The 21,422-nt window shown below is 36.2% G+C and overlaps 1 protein-coding gene across 3 annotated transcripts in view; it reads right to left on the minus strand.

The window, feature by feature from the left end:
* Positions 1 to 21,422, minus strand: part of GRIK2 (glutamate ionotropic receptor kainate type subunit 2) — a gene marked incomplete at both ends in the record, with an annotated part of 633,053 nt that overhangs the window by 175,211 nt on the left and 436,420 nt on the right. For all 3 annotated transcript variants that reach the window (XM_082855302.1, XM_082855303.1, XM_082855304.1), the window contains one exon: positions 3,504 to 3,710. In XM_082855302.1, the coding sequence (XP_082711428.1) occupies positions 3,504 to 3,710 (207 nt within the window). The remainder of the gene's footprint in view (positions 1 to 3,503; positions 3,711 to 21,422) is intronic.

The following is a 21,422-nucleotide window of genomic DNA, read 5'->3' on the forward strand; positions in this document are numbered from 1 at the left end:
TTAGAAATGAAAAAGGAGAAGTTATAACAGACACCGCAGAAATACAAAGTATCCTAAGAGACTACCACAAGCAACTCTATTACAATAAAACGGACAACCTGGAAGAAATGGACAAATTCTTAGAAAGGGATAACTTTCCAAGACTGAACCAGGAAGATATAGAAAATATGAACAGACCAATCACAAGTAATGAAAGTGAAACTGTGATTAAAAATCTTCCCTGGTGGCGCAGTGGTTGAGAGTCCCCCTGCTGATGCAGGGGACACGGGTTTGTGCCCTGGTCTGGGAAGATCCCACATGCTGCGGAGTGGCTGGGCCCGTGAGCCATGGCCACTGAGCCTGCGCGTCCAGAGCCTGTGCTCTGCAACAGGAGAGGTCACAACAGTGAGAGGCCCGCATACTGCAAAAAAAAAAAAAAAATCTTCCAACAAACAAAAATCCAGGACCAGATGGCTTCACAGGTGAATTGTATCAAACATTTAGAGAAGAGATAAAACCGATCCTTCTCAAACTCTTCCAAAAAATTATAGAGAAAGGAACACTCCCAAACTCATGCTATGAGGCCACCATAACCCTGATACCAAAACCAGACAAAGATACTACAAAAAAAGAAAATTAAAGACCAATATCACTGATGAATATAGATGAAAAAATCCTCAACAAAATACTAGCAAACAGAATCCAACAATACATTAAAAGGATCATACACCATGATCAAGTGGGATTTATCCCAGGGATGCAAGGATTCTTCAATATACGTAAATTAATCAATGTGATACACCATATTAACAAACTGAAGAATAAACACCATATGATCATCTCAATAGATGCAGAAAATCCTTTTGACAAAATTCAACACCCATTTATGATAAAAACTCTCCAGAAAGTGGGCATAGAGGGAACCTATCTCAACATAATAAAGGCCATATATGACATACCCACAGCAAACATCATTCTCAATGGCGAAAAACTGAAAGCATTTCCTCTAAGATCAGGAACAAGACAAGGATGTCCACTCTCACCACTGTTATTCAACATAGTTTTGGAAGTCCTAACCACAGCAATCAGAGAAGAAAAAGAAATAAAAGGAATACAAATTGGAAAAGAAGAAGTAAAACTGTCACTGTTTGCAGATGATATGATACTATACATAGAGAATCCTAAAGATGCCACCAGAAAACTACTAGAGCTAATCAATGAATTTGGTAAAGTTGCAGGATATAAAATTAATGCACAGAAATCTCTTGCATTCCTATACACTAATGAGGAAAAATCTGAAAGAGAAATTAAGGAAACACTCCCATTTACCACTGCAACAAAAAGAATAAAATACCTAGGAATAAAGCTACCTAGGGAGACAAAAAGACCTGTATGCATAAAACTATAAGACACTGATGAGAGAAATTAAAGACGATACCAAAAGATGCAGAGATATACCATGTTCTTGGATTGGAAGAATCAATATTATGAAAATGACTATACTACCTAAAGCAATCTAGAGATTCAATGCAATCCCTATCAAATTACCAATGGCATTTTTTACGGAACTAGAACAAAAAAATCTTAAAATTTGTATGGAGACACAAAAGACCCCAAATAGCCAAAGCAGTCTTGAGGGAAAAAAATGGAGCTGGAGGAATCAGACTCCCTGACTTCAGACTATACTACAAAGCTACAGTAATCAAGACAATACAGTACTGGCACAAAAACAGAAACATAGATCAATGGAACAAGATAGAAAGTCCAGAGGTTAACCCACACACTTATGACCAGCTAATCTATGACAAAGGAGGCAAGGATATACAATGGAGAAAAGACAGTCTCTTCAATAAGTGGTGCTGGGAAAACTGGACAGCTACATGTAAAAGAATGAAATTAGAACACTCCCTAACACCATACACAAAAATAAACTCAAAATGCATTCGAGACTTAAATGTAAGACCAGACAGTATAAAACTCTTAGAGGAGAACATAGGAAGAACACTCTTTGACATAAATCACAGCAAGATCTTTTTTGATCCACCTCCTAGAGTAATGGAACTAAAAACAAAAATAAACAAATGGGACCTAATGAAACTTCAAAGCTTTTGCACAGCAAAGGAAACCATAAACAAGACCAAAGACAGCTCTCAGAATGGGAGAAAATATTTGCAAATGAATCAACGGACCAAGGATTAATCTCCAAAATATATAAACAGCTCATGCAGCTTGATATTTAAAAAACGAACAACCCAATCCAAAAATGGGCAGAAGACCTTAATAGACATTTCTCCAAAGAAGATATACAGATTGCCAACACACACATGAAAGGATGCTCAACAACACTAATCATTAGAGAAATGCAAATCAATACTGCATTGCGGTATCATCTCACACCAGTCAGAATGGCCATCATCAAAAAATCTACAAACAATAAATGCTGGAGAGGTTTTGGAGAAAAGGGAACCCTCTTGCACCGTTGTGGGGAATGGAAATTGATACAGCCACTATGGAGAACAGTATGGAGGTTCCTTAAAATACTAAAAATAGAGCTATCATATGACCCAGCAATCCCACCACTGGGCATATATCCTGAGAAAACCATAATTCAAAAAGAGTCAGGTACCACAATATTCATTGCAGCACTATTTACAATAGCTAGGACGTGGAAGCAACCTAAGTATCCATCAACAGATGAATGGATAAAGAAGATGTGGCACATATATACTATGGAATATTAGTTATAAAAAGAAATGAAACAAAACTGAGTTACTTGTAGTAGGTGGATGGACCTAGAGTCTGTCATACAGAGTGAAGTAAGTCAGAAAGAGAAAAACAAATACTGTATGCTAACACATATATATGGAATGTACAAAAAAAAAACAATTGTTCTGACAAACCCAGGGGCAGGACAGGAATAAAGACGCTGATATAGAGAATGGACTTGAGGACACGGGGAGGGGGAAGGGTAAGCTGGTACGAAGTGAGAGAGTAGCACTGACATATATACACTACCAAATGTAAAATAGATAGCTAGTAGGAAGCAGCAGCAGTGGTGCTTTGTGACCACTTAGAGGGGTGGGATAGGAGGGTGGGAGAGAGATGCAAGAGGGATGGGATATGGGGGTATATGTATACGTACAGCTGATTCACTTTGCTGTACAGCAGAAACTAATACAACATTGTAAAGCAATTAAATTATACTGCAATAAAGATGTTAAATTAAAAAAAACCACATTCCATTTTATAAATTAGGACCAAATACTTCAAGATATTAAATCACTAACTACTAGTTAATTTAAGACAGACATTTGTTTCTAATAGAACTATATACATCCCTTACATCCTGTGTATTTGTCAGAAATAATATATACTTTTAATAACATTATTGAAAAAAATAACTACTTAAAATACATTACTGTTCTCTGACATTATTAACCCCTGACCATCAAAAAAAAAAAAAAAAAACAGTAAATCTATTAGAAATCTTCCAAAGTTAATAAATAATGAGAAAAGGGACTTACATGATCAATTAGTTCACGGACCATTCCATTCCATTGTCCATTGGCATCATCCTGGGCTCCATATTTCCCATCCTCCACAAGTCTAATTTCATATGTAAAGCCAAGGATTGTAGATAGCTCTCTGAGGAGGTCAATGCAATAGCCCTCAAATCGATCATTTCCATAAAGAGGTTTGTCAGACTTCTTAAACAGGACATAGGGTTCTTCCTGGAAACAGCGAACATGAAGGTAAGAAGTGTCAGTTAATCATGAAACTTACTATCACAATTATAAGTTTTTTACAAGATAGAAAATTTCACTTTAATTTAGAACAATTTTATTTTCTTCTAATTGTAATTAATATAGTTTGAAACACTAATAAGGCAGATTACTTTGGGAATACTTGGGTCTCACAAGAGAATATTTAAATATAACTTTGCCACAACTATATAATAAAAATGATATATATCTTATACCACATCTTATATCACATATAATAAATAATATATAATGAGATATATACTATACAATGTATAATACTAAGACATAATTTCACTATGATTACAATACCCCAATCTGAATTATACCATATAATTAATTTCTGGTGTGCTGTTTCAGTGAGGTTTATTGATAAAAGAATGAAAAAAAGTCATTACCTAATTGCCTATCATGTGCTTAGAACTGAATTAGGGACTTTTATATACATGATCTCATTTTGTTCTAAGAACCATGAAAATTACAACTACTATAATTATAAGAGAAAAAGTAGTAGCTTACTTTAGAATATAGAAGAAACTAATGTTTATCAAGTGCTTATGCATTCATCCAACAAGATTTTATGGAGCCTACTATGAGCCAGCCCTCCTCTATATAAATGAAAAATCCCTGAGAAATGAAGTTCATGATATAGGGGAAGAAAACAATAATAAATGCCTAAACGACCAGAACACATTACTTCTGATGCTGATAAATTGTATAAAAACATAAACTAGGGCAATAAGCTATTGAATGACATCAAGGTACTTGGCAAGATAAGAGAAGATAAGACAGAATTGAGTAATATGTCTGGAAACCTTTTCTGAGGAGATGAAACATGCACTAGAACCTAAAAGATGAGAAGGAGTCTAGCCATTTGAAAATCTGAAAGAAGAGCATGTCAGGACAAGGCCACAGCAGTAAAAAGCCTGAGATCAATATGATACTAGAGCGCCTAGGGACGAGGACAACAGCCATCAATATGATTGAAGTCACATCCAGTATGTGAGGGAACTAGTTGAACAAGGTAAGGATGAAGAGCCAAGTGAGGAACCTTGCTTGTAAGGCTCTGCAAGGCCCTATTAAAGATTATATGTTTAACTAAGGGGTAAGAGAATCCATGTATTAGCATATTTTATTGGGAGTGGGTGAAGCATGGTGTGACAGATTGTCCTGTAACTAAACCAGGGTGCAATTGGCTCTACCACTTACTATTTGACAATGGGCAAAACCTATGGAAGCTTCTCTCTTAGAGAAAGACAATGCAAAGTGAAAAAGCTTAGGAGGCTGCCATGCCAGTCCACCTAGCAATGCAATCACCCTCTTCCCAACCCCGGGAGAACAACAGTCATCTCATGAGGGCCATAATACCTAAAGGAGTTTTGGACAAACAGCAATGTGTCAGCTCACCCATACTCATCTCAGAAACAAGGCTAATTCCATCTTTCTTCCCATATCCTTTGACCTGGCCTAACCCTACTGTTTCATGCACACTCTAGCTTGATCAGTCTCCTGCTCTTCTGATGTTCCACTGTGGGAAAGAAGTCCTGCTCAAAGGTCAGCACCTTGTTCCACATCTTCATGCAATTTTTGGAATGTCCCTTTCATTCCTGCCTTACTGAACTATATCCTCTGTCCCAGAGACTCTCTTCAGTGTCACCCCCACACCCCTCAGGGACAGAAGCACACTTGGTGCCTTCCCTTGCCCCTCATTGTGGCCCCAGACCATTTCTTCCCCTGCCTCCTGAGATAATCTTTGCTTCTCTGAGGTTCATGCCACCCTCCTACACCCGGCTCTCTCTTTACAATTGCTGTTATCCAATGAAATTTGAATCAGAAGATTTACTAAGATCTGTGGGATAAGTGTGAAGAGAAGCCTTTATTTTTCTAATTTTTAGCAACTGGATGACAATTTTTCTCTCTTCCAAATCTTATCAACCTTCTCTATTGTATTCAAAATCCGTTTGGATCAGCATGGTCACACTCAATTCGTTTACCTCCTCATTGCCAAATCCTTCTCTCATTTAGCCTCCCTCTCCCCCATGATCAAAACTGCACTCTGCGTTTCTCAGAAAATGATATACCTCTGCATCAGGATTTCTAACAGCCCATTAATCCAACTCATAGTTCAATCACACCCACGCCTACAATTCTTCAGTTCCATAAAGACCTCTAACACAGTGACCTCCACATTTTGCCATTATCTATCAACCCCTTCCTCACTTCACTGTCAGCCCGACATCCCTTGGTCCACTAGCATAATTTCTATACTACATGCATTCTCATGCCCTTTGCCCGTCTTGTGCTGGGGTATTCGGCTTTAAAAAACCATGCCTTACGGAAACAACTTTTTGTCTTTCCCATGCCTACTCCTGAAGAGTAGAACACTGCTAACTGTTTACACCTAAAATTAATATCCTTAAACATTTTATGGTAGTATCCATTTCCAACTCTATGAGATGAACATTTTATCCATTTTTCTTTATACTTACAGCTTCCCACTCTAATACTCAGTTAATTACCTCAGCAAGAAATTAAAAGCAATCACATGTGATACCTTTACCTTCAGACCACAAAACCCACCAGAGCCATTTATCTGTGCTCATTTTCTCTTTCCTTTGTCTACTGCTATGGAGGAATTGGCCCTGTGCTTATTGGACCAATCTCTACACTTACGTCCTGATTCTTTTATCAGTCAGGGTCCCAACACAGGATGCCACTTTGAGCAGAATAGTGATATTCAGTTGAGAAATATAAGCAGTATAAGGCAACTACAGGAGGAATCCATGAGGATAGAAACCATGACCTTGCTGTCTTCCCTCCCTTTGATCTCCTTCTGGGGCTTCCCATTAGTCAAAACCAATCAAAAGTCAGAGGGTACAGCAGTCTATTAATGTGATTCGCACAGGTCACCCTCCTGAGAGAGTGAAGAAGAGTAAAGAATGAATCTGGAGGGACAAAAAGAAAGATACAAAGCACATCCCCATCACCTTTCACTTGCTCCAAGACCTACTTAACTGAGTCATTTTCTCTCCCCTTAATAATCAATCTGTCTCCTTATATAGAATTAATTTCAAAGTATATGTACTTGTTCCAATAACCTGCTTCTCAGGACACTTTGTTGTTTTTTCTTTTCTACCTTACTCTAAATGTCGATGACTCTTAAGACTTGGTTATGGCCCCTCTCCCCTTCTTTTCTTAAAATACATCCCTAAATGATCTTACCCATACACATCAACTTCAATAACATCTTTATGCTGATGACTCCAAAATTTATAGATCTGACCCAGACCTCTCCAAGTAAGTCTTGGGCACACATCTCCATCAGCACTTGACAGCACCACTTAGTCCTTCATAGACATCTCATATCCCTTAATTTCCAAATTGAATTCTTCTTTGTACTTGTACACCTTCTCAGTTCTCTCTGCTTTCAGAAAATGGAAAGTTTCCAGTTACTCAAGCCAGTCACTGAGGCATCATCCTTGCTTCCCTTTCTTTTTGCTCATTCACTACAGAGCAACAAAAATGATCTTCTTAGAGTATACATTGAATTATATCACTGCCACCACTTCAAACCATCCCTAGATTGCCAATGCATTTAGAATAACATTCAAATTCCTTCTCATGACCCCTGAAACCTGTTGTTCTACCATGTGTTTTCATCTTTTCCATTTATATGTCCCCACAGTCCACTCTCCATAGAAAGTCACAGAGATCTTGTGCAAAGTAAATGATTTTAGCATGTACCTGCTTACAGCCTATCAGTGCCTTTTCATTGACACTAGAATAAAAGCAAAACTGCTTACGCTGGCCTTCAAGGCCCTGCCCGCTTTCCTCTCTAACCTTAGCTTCTCATTCCCCTCTCTCATCATGTCCAGGAACACTGGTCTTGTCCTCAAACTTGCCAAGCTCATTCCTGACCCGAGGTCTTTGCATCGCCTTCTTTTCTCTCCTTTTCTGACTGGGAGGATCTTTCCTAAGATCTTCACATGGCTGTTTCATTCTCATCATTCAGGTCTCTGCTCAAATATCACCTCTTCAGAAAAAACACACTATATATAAACTACCTCTCCCTTGTAAGTTACTCTCTAGTGTTTTACCTTGCTTTATTTTCCTCATAGCCCAATCTGAAGTATGTATGCACGTGTGTATGTACGTATGTATATGTGTATTTATTTATTGGGGTGTGTGTGTTTCTTTCTTCCCCTACTGGAATATAAACTCTTGTGTGTGGAGACATTCGAGATTATGTCCATTAATATATTTCAGTGCCTAACTAAATGACTGGCAACTAGTTGATGTTCAAGAAACGTGTGGTAAATAAATAAAATATTCATCATAAAGGTTTATACTGTACCTTTCCCTCCCTGACCTCATCTTCTCTTTAAATTCTAAATGTCCTGTTTTCTTGCAGTTCTTCAAATATCTTGCTATTTTCTGCCTCAGAGCCTTTTAACATATTGTTCTACCTGTCTATAATGCCCTTAAACATTGGTGAGCTTCCTTGCTTCCTTTAAGGCTCAAATGAAATGTGAAAACTTTCCTGGGTTCCTTATGTAAAGAGAATCCTGTTATTCTCTACCTCAACACTTTCTTTTCTCATAATAATTAATTTATCTTCAATTTTTTATTTGTTGGCTTACATTCTTTTTGATTGTCCCACTTCCCTGGAATATAACAGCCACATTGATTCATTATAGTATCTCCAATGCCTAACACAATGCTTGGCATATAGTAGGGGCAAAGAAAATATTAATTAAATAAATGATAAATTGGTTAATTTTCTGACTCAATTATCTCATCTCTAAGTTGATTTACCAATGCTTTTAAAGTTGTTTGGAGAATTAAACAAAAGGTACCTGGCAGATAACTTTTTAATTATCATTTCATTATTTTAGACACAATAATTTTCAATGGATTTTTAATAGACTTTATTTCTATAGCAGTTTTAGGTTTACAGCAAAATTGAGTGCAAAGTTCAGAGTGTTCCCATATACCGCCTGCCGCCACACATGCCTAGCTTCCCCATTTTCAACTTCTCCCACCACAGTGATACATTTGTTATTTTTGATGAATCTACAATGACACATCACTATCATTCAAAGTCCATAGTTTACCTTAGGGTGGTACTTTCTATGGAATTTGTCAAATATATAATGACATGTAGCTCGCCACTGTTAAGTATCATACGGAAGAGTTTCACTGCCCTAAAAATCCTCTGTGCTTTACCTATTCCTCCCTGCCTCCCCTCTAATCCTTGGCAACCACTAATCTTTTTTATTGTGTCTAGAGTTTTTTCTTTTCCAGAATGTCATATAGTTGGATTCATACAGCACGTAGCCTTTTCAGATTGGCTTCTTTCACCTGGTAATATACATTTATGTTTCCTCCATGCCTTTTTATGGCTTGATAGCTAATTTCTTTTTAGTGCTGAACAATATCCCATTGTCTGAATATAGCACAGTTTCCTTATCCATTCACCTACTGAAAGACAACTTGGTTGTTTCCAAGTTTTGTCAATTATGAATAAAGCTGCTATAAACATCCATGTGCAGGTTTTTGTATGGATATGTTTCAACTCATTTGGATAAATACCAATGCATTCTATTGTTAGATCATATAAGAGTCCATTTAGTGTTGTAAGAAACTGCCAAAGTGGCTGTACCACTGGCATTCCCACCAGCAATGAATGAGAGTTCCTGTTGTTCCACATCCTCATCAGCATTTGGTGGTGTCAGTTTTCTGGATTTTGTTCATTCTGATAGGTATGTAGTGATTTTTCATAGTTTCCTTAATTCACAATTCTCTAAGGAAAGATGATGTTGAGCATCTTTTCATATGATTCAATTGAGTTTTATTAGGAATATTTTACAGTTGTCATTTTTCAAAGAGGTTAAATAATTTTCGCAGGTCACACAGCTAAGAAGAGATAATAAAGAACCCCTAAGAAGAGGCCAAGAAGCAATGTGAACTCAGGTTTTCTAAATTCCAGGATACATACTTTTCCCACAATCTTCTATCATTTTCTATACCATAAGATAATTTGTGGAAAATCCATATATGCTGCATTTTTAAATGAAATTAGGTAAAACACATAGGAATCAGAAATTAATCTGTAACTAAATTCAAAGCTAGATATTTGGGCTTACCATAAGGTAAGAAGGACAGTTAAAATCCTGTCTAATTTTTATGTAATATATGATCACATATAAAATGTATTCCCCAGGGATACACAGAGTACTACAAATGTGACAGATGTAGTCCTCTTCCACCCTTGGGGATATTATACTCATTTTCCTCTCTTCCTGGACTCTTCCTGGACTTCTAATCTTTCAAGTTAGATAACACATTTCCATGGATCACAATTTAAATGCCCTTGTTACCTTGGAAGAGGAGGAAACCTGCAGCTAAACAGCTTTCTTGTGCTGGGTATTCACAATTCAGGCATATTCAGGTCTCTCTTTTTCTGACTGTCCCACAAAAACTTTTGAATACTTTTACCATATTTACCATATTGAGTAGAGAGTGCTGGTTTACATGTATATCTTCTGAACTAGACTCGAGCCATTTATATGGCAAGATAGGTCCTTAAATTTGCATCAAAAGCACCCAACATCACCAGGTACATAGGAGGCTTGCCAATAAAATGACTGCTGTAGTGAACTGAATGGAAATAGACTGCTATGGTCAACTGGGGAAGCCAAGGGAACTTGGAGGAAAAATTTATGACAGCTAAGTTCCCCTATGGGGTTTGGGGATGGTGGTAACAAATCCTCAGGTTCCTCACCCACAGGCAGGGGGTTAGGGACTTGAAAAGAATATATCATGCTCCCCTGAAGAGGAGGGTACAGCTAGAGAATTTCTGGCTGGTGGAATGGGGATCAAAAGAAGCATTTTGTTACAATAATTAATTCTATCAACTTCATACTTCGGTTTCAGCCAGTTTCTGATTTATAAGTAAATGGATGTGTATTTTATTTTTGCTTAGAAGTCACAAAGGTTGACCATTTTTCAAGTTCCATACACTAAGTAATAGCACTATCTAACATTTTCCAAGCATCTACTTACTGCCCAGCCCTGCTCTGAGTGCTTTCCTTGGATTAACTTATTTATTCCTCATTACAAGCATGTGAGTTCAATGATATTATTATTTCTGTTTTACAGATGAAGAAACTGAGGGCAGGGGTGCTAAGTATTTTGCTTAAGGTCAACAGCCAGCATACAACCTAGGTGGTTAGACTACTGGATCACTTACTTTTATACTATACTTCCCACATTAAATGGTTCCTAGTAATAGTTTCCAAACTCCATACAAATGCATAATTACACAGAGCTCATTAGATAACTTAACATGCATTGTATGGCTTTATTATTTTTTCAATCAACTGGGATTAGCCAGTAATACACTGCACGCAAAACGGTAATACATTTACTAATTGAACAGTGCAATCAAAACAACACTGTAGAATAGAAGTAAATACATAATCCAAAATATTCATTTTCTACATGATAAATTATCTCTTTTCCAAGTAAGAGCACAGGTTTTTAACATAAAAATACTTCAAGAATTGGTAAAAAAAAAAAAAAGGAATTCCCTGGTGGTCCAATGGTTAGGACTCTGTGCTTCCACTGCAGGGGGCACAGTTTTGATACCTGGTCAGGGAACTAAGATCTTGGATGCCCCACAGTGTGACCAAATAAATAAATAAATAGGAAAAAAAAAAAAGCATTTGTAAAAATAGCATATTTTAAGCCCAACAGATATAGGTAACAACATATGAGTGTCTAAAATATGTTTCTCCCCCATTTGCACTAAGTCATCATTGTCTCTCTCTACTTAAAATTTTTGTTCTGAAATATTTATGATACACCTTTCATACAAACTCACTGGAACACTGGAGAAAAATATGATGAACGTCAGTGATTACCTAAAAGTGTATAAGGAATGTGAAGGATATATGTGCACAAGATACAAAAGCGGAGCAAAAATTCCAAAAATTATTACACGATTTAAATCTCACTAATCCAGCTTTTTGTAGGAACCATCGTACCTATTAATTTGATTTCCTTCACCTATCAGCTAATAAGGAAACTTCTGTCATAGGCAAATAAATTTGTTGGTCCTCCCGAGATGAAAAAGCCTATTTAGATGTATATTTTAAACAGCGTTTCATATCACTAGGAAAAAGATATGTTACTGAGTGCATCTTTTTAGTATTTACGGTGATCTCTACAATGTTTAATATCATTCTTCCCATATTTAATTCTGAGAAGTAAGACACACTTTTCCAGCTGTGATCCCTATCTCCAGCTACACTGTGTCACAAGATAGTTTACATCGAGTTATGACTCTCCTTTAGACTCTCTTTCTCTGTTTCACACAGCACAAGGATAAATAATAACCTTGTGTAAGATAAGAAAAATGGTACCAGAAGCAATTATTGTGCCACATACTGAGTTCAATGAATAATGTGATAAAACTCTCCTGGGCAACTTTCCTGATTTCTCACATAGTCTTAAATCTCCACATCAGCATTTGCTAGAGGTAAAGGCACTTCAGTCCACTGGCATCTGTAATAAGGATTTGTCAGCATTTCTACTGTCAACCCCAGTTTTAAGGAACGCAATAACTCATATATTTTTATCTGTATTAGACTGGGATTAGGCACAGAATAAACCCAAAACGAAGTTCTGAAAAAGTAAAATATGTTTTAAGGTTAAGGGGATCAAAATATTTTATTTAAATATAATAAAACTTTATACTTTTAAGTGTATAATTTATATGTCCCTCAGCTTTTATCTAAAGCCCTTATCTAAATTGTCTTTTTCATGTGATAACCCTTGAACTATCACTGTCTTCTTGTGATTTCAGAAGATTAGGGATATTAAGATGCAAATTAATTTTCTATGATATGTATAAAATATTCCCTACTATTACAATAGGACTAATAACTAATTGATTTATTTATTCAAATATATATCAAAATCTTATTATGTACGAGCACTTTTCTAGGCTCCAGGTATACAACAATGAAGAACAAAACAAAACAATACCTAAAAATTCCAGCCCTTACGGAGCTTCCAATCTAATGATGAATTTAAGGTTTTTATCTATTTTATATAATCCTGTATTATTTACATGGCTACTTTGCTTCATTAATTACCAGAGGGAAAATATCACTAGAGAGTACATTTTTGAGAAACATGACTCTGTCTTGTTTTAGAACATTCTGGTGAATATCAGGACCTATGAAACAGTGGCCCTCAAATCATTTATGTGGGAAAACAGAAATGGATATTCAGTTAGACCCAGTCTGGTTTGGAATTTACCCTTATGACCAGAAATCTTTTAAAATTTGTTTGTGGCAACCAGCCGGAACTCCAGTTGTTTATGGGTAACAATATCCTTAACTATAAACTATTTATATTTTATGAATTTATAGTTATATTGTTAATGACTCTTAATTTTTCCTTAATGAAGATAGGGTTGACAAAAATTACCTTTTCTAATAGCATTCATATGGGCCAAATGAAAAAGACATATGGTTCCAATAATGACATCATATTAAAGTTTTGGAGATTAAAACTTAACACTGAGCAGTTTATATTTTCCCATGGAATCATTTATTTCTTTCTACTTTCTGAGCCTTATGTACCTACTCTTTGTATCCTATCACTGCCTTCACAGTGAAAGCATTAAATAATAATAACAGAGCAACTCGTTTACAGAGTGTAGAGATCAGGTAGGTGCTACAAAGTTGATTCGAAGTAGAAGGCTAATGAATGGGCAGCATGAAGGGCAGGGGCAAGGATGCTGCTGAAGTTTCTTTGAGGGAGATGAGCCAGCTCCTTACAACTATAGAGTTATACCTTAATATGAGGGGAAAAAAAAAAAAAAAAAGATCTCAACATCTTGCCCTGGGAAGCTCAAGAGAAGGCAAAGTGAAGAATCATGGTTTCAAAAGGGAGATTAAGGATAAAAGGACATTATCATACACAGCAATACCAAGAAGATGGATATTTCTTTAACAAATAAGTAATCAACTCACTGTAACTATCTGATTATGACTTACCCCACTGCTCAAACAAGCAATACCCCTGGATAGATTAAGAACACAATGAATGATGTGAACTTGAAAAAAAAAAAAACAGCTTATGATAATAAGAATGTTTTCTCAGTACTAATATATGTTTTCAATTGGCATGTTTTGATTTTAATTGGCTACCACCATTCTTGTATGGAATAGTGACCTGTAAGTAAAAACGGCAACTCCAATGATGATCAATAAATTACCATGCTGTTCTAAGACAGTACATTGCAAGTTGTTATATGATGTTTAACAAGATGCATGCAGATATCTACATTTAATAACCTCATGTTAAAATATAAATTTAAAATATTTTTATTGTTCTCCATCCATTCATCCACCAATGTATCCATTCATGCATTCACTAATCAAATATCTTTATGCATATTTTGTATACAGATTTCCAGAACAGAGGTCAGCAAAATGACTCTTAAAAACCAAATAGTAAATATTTTTGGCTTTGTGGGCAATACATTTGCAACCACTCAACTCTACCATGGTAGAGAAAAAGCAGCTGTAGAAGCAATGAATAAGCTGGCAAAAACTGTCAGTTTTTAGAAATCAATTTTTTAGTAACTCTGGAATCTAATAAAAAACTCACAACAACCAAGGGAATGCTTTATGACAAGAAAAACTACAGAATTTTGGTAAGAGAGGTCTGTGACATATCAATTTACCCTGTTACTACTACCCTCCACTCCCCAACTCTGCAGTAGCCTTGAAGATGGCAGCCTGCATTCCTGATGCAGGTTGTGCATACCATAGGGCTCATTATGGGCCTATTCTCAAAGAACATAGTTCTGTGTTTTCACCTGTGTGATGATTCCGTGAAGGATCAGCTCAAGGATTTGCCTTTGTTTTGCCTACATAGGAGCTTCCCCAGGGCTGAAGTTCCTTCATGGGTGTTTTTTTCATAAGCATTTGAAGGCAAATATGTTAGCCACTATTTCCTGAGCAAGAGAAAACAGCAGGGGCAAGAGATAAACAAGCTAAAATGCCTGGGATAGAAGGGATAGAAGAGGCTCGGAAAAGAGATACTTGGGACAATTAGGGTTATGAAAATCCTCAGCACATATTCAAGGAAATCTAGAAAGCCACGTAAGTGTCTATGGCTGGATGTATGCTCAGAAAAGACCTGAGAAGACTCTAAGCATTTACCTCTGGCTGGACTTCAGTCTTTATGCAAGCAGAAAGGGAAGAAGGGAAGAATTGTAAACTGCCTGGCTAAACAGTGAGGGAGTGTCTCAATATACAAACAAACTATAAAGATGGAGAGAGGTTTTGTTTTCTGTTATTTTGTTCCAAGAGTTTAAGGAAATCTTTTTTTTTTTTTTTGGCAGTACGCGGGCCTCTCACTGTTGTGGCCTCTCCCGTTGCGGAGCACAGGTTCCGGATGTGCAGGCTCAGTGGCCATGGCTCACGGGCCCAGCCGCTCCACGGCATATGGGATCTTCCCGGACCAGGGCACGAACCCGTGTCCCCTGCATCAGCAGACAGACTCTCAACCACTGCGCCACCAGGGAAGCCCCATAAGGAAATCTTAATAAAATCAATAGAAGACCACTAATCTAAAAACCTCACACTTCAGTGGCTCCACATAACAAAGAATACAGACTTTACAAAATTATTTCAGCAAGGTCACTAAGCAAACAAACAACAACCACAATAGACAATAACAACAAATCCTGGGTTGGGGGTAGAATCTGACTTATAGGGTGGCTACATTATAATATTCAAAATGTCCATTTTTCAATGAAAAATTATGAGGTATGGAAAGAAACAAGAATGTACAGCCCATTTACAGGAACTGTCCCTGACAGAAACCAGACATCAGACCTAATAGTAAAAACTTAAATCAACTGTTCTAAATATGATCAAAGTAATAAAACTATATACAGAGAACCAAAACACACCATCAGAAAAAGTCTCACCAAATAGAGAACATCAATAAAGAAATAGAAATTATTAAAAAGAAACCAAATAAAAGTTATATAGCAAAAATTACAGTAACAGAAATGAAAAATTCACCAGTAGGGTTTAATAGTAGATTTGAGCAGGTGGAAGAAACAATCAATTATTTTTGACTGAAGATCAGTCAATTGAAATCATTCAGTCTGAAGAGCAGAAAAAAAATAAATGAGGAAAAATGAACAGAGCCTAAAGGATGATGAAACACCATCACGTGGACTAAAAAAACGTGCTATAGTCCTCCCAGGAGGACAGGAAAGAGAAAAAGGGGCAGAAAGTATATTTGAAGAAATAATGGCCAAGTTCTCAAATTTAATAAAAAATATCATATAAGAAACTCAATGAGTTCCAAGAAGAATAAACTAAAAGTGGTTCAGAGGAAGACACATTATAATCAAACTGTAGAAAGACAAAGAGAAAGAGAAAATCTTTAAAGCAGTAAGAGAGAAGTCATATACAGAAATATTCAATAAAATGTCAATTCTCATCAGATATCATGAAAACCAGAATGCAGTGGGTATTTAAAGTGTTAAAAGAAAACATTATCCACCAAGAATTCTACATCTGGCAAAACCTTCCTTCAAAAATGAAGGTGAGGGGCTTCCCTGCTGGCACAGTGGTTGGGAGTCCGCCTGCCAGTGCAAGGGACATGGGTTCGAGCCCTGGTCCAAGCCCTGGTCCGGGAAGATCCCACATGCCGTGAAGCGGCTAAGCCTGTGCGCCACAACTACTGAGCCTGCGCTCTAGAGCCCGCCAGCCACAACTACTGAAGCCCGCACGCCTACAGCCCGTGCTCCGCAACAAGAGAAGCCACCACAATAAGAAGCCCGTGCACCATGATGAAGAGTAGCCCTCACTCGCTGCAACTAGAGAAAGTCTGTATGCAGCAACGAAGACCCAATTCAGCCAAAAATAAATAAATAAATAAATTTATTTTTTTAAAAAAAGGAAGGTGAAATTAAGACATTTTCAGGTAAACAAAAGCTAAGGGAGTTTGTTGCCAGCAGACCTGCCATAAAAGAAATGTGAAAGGGCATCATTTAGGTTGCAATGAAAGGACACCAGAGAGTAAATTGAAGTCATAGGGAAAAATTAAGAACACAGGAAGATATTGCTACACAGGTAAATATAAAAACCCACATTATTTTCATTTCTGATTTGTAATTCCTTTTTTTTCATATATTACTTAAAAGACAAATGCATGAAACAATAATGATAAATGTATGCTAATAGGTATGCATATATCAAGATGCAGTTGTGACAATAACAATGTAGAGGGGCAGAGCTATATAGAAGTAAAGATTTTGCATACAATTGAAATTAAATTGGTGTTAATTCAAACTATACGGCCATAAATTAAGATGTTAAGCATAAGTCCTATAATAACCACTAAGAAATTAAGCAGAAGGTATACAGTTAAAGAAAACAGAAGGGTATCAAAATAGTACACTACAAAAATCAATTTAAAACGCAAAATAAGGTACCAATGGAGGAACAGAGGAAAAAATAACATATAACACATACAGAAAACAAATAGCAAAATGGCAGAAGTAAGTCCTTCCTTATCATTAATTACATTAAATATAGATGGATCAAATTCTCTAATTAAAAGGCAATGGACTTAAAACAAAATACAGGGGGCTTCCCTGGTGGCACCGTGGTTGAGAGTCTGCCTGCCGATGCAGGGGACACGGGTTCGTGCCCCAGTCCGAGAAGATCCCATGTGCCAAGGAGCGGTTGGGCCCGTGAGCCATGGCTGCTGAGCCTGCACGTCCGGAGCCTGTGCTCCGCAACGGGAGAGGCCACAACAGTGAGAGGTCCGTGTACCGCAAAAAAAAAAAAAAAAAAAAAGCTAAATACAGGATCCAACTATATGCTTTCCACAAAAGACTCAGTATAGATCCAAAGACACAAACAGGTTGAAAGTAAAAGGCTGAGAAATATATTCCATGCAAACAGTCACCAAAAGAGTGACCACACTAATATAGAACAAAATGGAGTCTAAGTAAAAAATTGTTACATGACAGAAAGAACATAGAATATTTATAAAAGGGTCAATCCATAAAGATAATATATCAATTATAATCATATAAGCATCTAAAAACAGGACCCCAAAATATATGAAGTAAAAACTGACAAAACTGAAGGAAGAAATAGATGATTCTATATTAATGGTCGGAAACTTCGACGTCCCAATTTCAACAATGGTTAGAAAAACTAAACAGAAAATCAATGTGGAAATGGGGATTTGAATGAACCAGAAAGAATAGAAAATATGAACAGACTGATTGATTACCAGTGATAAAACTGAATCAGTAAAAGACAGACAAAGTCCAGGACCAGACAATCTCAGAGATAAATTCTACAAAACATTTAAAGAAGAGCTAACACCCATCCTTTTCAAACTATTCCCAAAAACTGAAGAGGAAGGAATGCTTCTTAACTCATTCTATGAGGTCAGCACCACCCTTATACCAAAACCAGATAAAGACACCACAAAACTGAAAATTACAGGCCAATATCACTGGTATACATAGATGCGAAATGTTAGCAAACCAAATTCAATAATACATTAAAAGGATCATACACCATGATCAAGTGAGATTATCACAGGGATGTAAGGATGGTTCAATATCCACAGATCAATCAATGTGATACACCACATTAAAAAATCAAGAATAATAATTATACAATCATCTCAACAGATGTAGAAAAAGCTTTTGACAAAATTCAACATCCTTCCAAATTGAAAAGAAATAAGTAAAATTCTCACTTTTTGCAGATGACATGACACTCTACATAGAAAATTCTAGGGACACCACCAAAAAAACTGTTAGAACACATAAACAAATTCAGTAAATATGCAGGATACAAAATCAATATGCAAAAATCGGTCGGTTGCATTTCTACAAATAAGAATAAACTATTATAAAGAGAAATTAAGAAAACAATCCCATTTACAATTGCATAAAAAGGAATAAAATACCTAGGGATAAATCTAACCAAGGAGGTAAAAGACTTGTACTAAAAAAACTATAAGAAATTGATTGAAGAAATTGAAGCTAGCACAAACAAATGGGAAGGTATACTATGCTTATGGATTGGAAGAATTAATATTGTTAACATGACTGTACTCCCCAAGGCAATCTATAGATTCAATGCAATCCTTATCATAATAGCAAAGGCATTTTTCACTGAACTAGAACAAATAAGTCTAATATTGTATGGAAACACAAAAGATCCCAAACAGGAAAACCAATCTTGAGAAAACCAATCTTGAGAAACCAAAGTCTAATATTGTATGGAAACACAAAAGATCCCAAACAGGAAAACCAATCTTGACGTGTCATGGTCCCTGATTTCAAATCATACTACCAAGTTACAGCAGTCAGATGGACAGTATGATCTGGCACAAAAACAGATGCATAGATCAATAGAACAGAATAGATAGCTCAGAAATGAGCCCACACTCATATGATCAATTAATCTATGACAAAGGAGGCAAGAATATACAATGAGGAAAAGACAGCCTCTTTAGTAAACAATGTTGGGAAAACTGAGCAGCTTCATGCAGAAGAATCAAATTGGACTACTTTCTTACATTATATACAAAAATAAACTAAAAATGAATTAAATATGTAAGTGTAAGACCTGAGACCGTAAAATTCCTAGAGGAAAACATAGGCAGTACATTCTTTGACATCTGTCTTAGCAATACTTTTTTGGATATGTCTCCTCAGACAAGGAAAACAAAAGCAAAAATAAACAAATAGGACTATATCCAAGTAAAAAGCTTTTGCACACAAAGGAAATCATCAACAAAATGAAAAAGCAGCGTACTTAATGGGAGAACATATCTGCAAATGATATATCTGATAAGGGATTAATATCCAACATATGCAAAGTACTCATATAACTCAATCTCAAAAAAAAACCAAACAACACAATTAAAAAATGGGCAGAGGATCTGAATAAACATTTTTCCAAAGAAGACATACAGATGGCCAACAGAAACGTGAAAAGATGTTCAACATCACTAATCATCAGGGAAATGCAAGTCAAAACCACAATGAGATACCACTTCACACTTGTCAGAATGGCTATCATCTAAAAGACAACAAATAACAAGTTATGGCAAGGATGTGTGGAAAAGAGATCCCTCATGCACTTTTGGTGGGATTGTAAATTGGTGCCCCCCCCCCCATGGAAATCAGTATAGAGGTTCCTCAAAAAACTAAAAATTGAACTGCCATATGATCCAGCAACTCCACTCTGGGTATTTATCCACAGAGGAAAAAAACCATTAATTTAAAAAGATATATGTACACCAATGTTTATTGTAGCATTACTTATAATAGCCTAGATATGGAAGCAATATAAATGTCCATCAACAGATGACTGGATAAATATTTGGTGTATATATATATATATATATATATATATATATATATATATAGGAATATTACTCAGACATAAACAAAAAAACCCAGAAATCTTGCCATTTGCTACATTGATGGATCTAAAGTGTACTTTGCTAAGTGAAATAAGTCAGAGAGAAAGAAAAATACCATATGATCCCATTTGTATGTGAACAAAACTAATAAACAAACAAAACAAAATGAAAACAGACTCACTGATACAGAGAATAAACGGTGGTTGCCAGAGGACAACAATATAGGTGAAGGGCATTTAGAAGTACAAACCTCCAGTTATAAAATAAATAAGCAATGGTGATGTAATATACTACATAGGGAATATGATCAACAAGATAGATGGTTACTAGAGTTATCCTAGTAGTTATCCTGGTGATCATAATGTATGCAAATTAGGTAGTACACCTGAAACTAACATAATACTGTACATCAACTATATTTCCATAAAATAATTTTTATAACTTAGTGAAAAGATAAACAACGCAGTTAAAAAATGGCAAATGTTTAGATGGAATTTCTCAAATCCCTTTTTTTACTTTATCCCATTCTCTTCTAAGAGCATGCTTTCTCTTTTCACTTTTAAATTATCATCCAGTAAGTCTGCTTTTGTTCTCTTTTCTCCTTGATTATTATCTATAAAATGAATAAACAGGTCATATTACTATCTATCTATTCATTCATTTATTCATCCATTCAACAACCACTTAATAGATGTCCATAATGTTCCAGGCATTGTTCTGTGTCATGAAGATAAGAAGACTAATAAAACATGGTACCTACTCTTAAGGAACATTACAGTCTAGTGACAGAGACAGACAAATAAACAGGTAAGTACAATGCAAAGTCACAGGGAAATAGCATTTGAATTCAGTTCTCAGCCCTGGTTGCACATTAAAGTTATATTAAATATTTTACAATTAAAAGTATAATGCTGATGCCTGTGCTCCACTCCCAGAGATTCTGATGCAGTTTATCTAGGATGCTACCCTGGCATTATTACTTTTAAAAAACTTTCTAGGTGATTGCATTGTACACTTGGGTCAGTTTTATGGGTGTGACCTGTGTAGTTGCACAGGACCCAACACTCTGAAGACCTGTGTTAGGTTTAACACTCTGCTGGTGACCTTTTGAAGTTCTAAATAATTTTTTTACAGGAGATCCTCATTTTTCCTTTTCACTGGGGATGGAAGTGATGT

Source organism: Leucopleurus acutus, assembly GCF_964270905.1.
Source record: "Leucopleurus acutus genome assembly, chromosome: 15".
NCBI classification, from domain to species: Eukaryota; Metazoa; Chordata; class Mammalia; order Artiodactyla; family Delphinidae; genus Leucopleurus; species Leucopleurus acutus.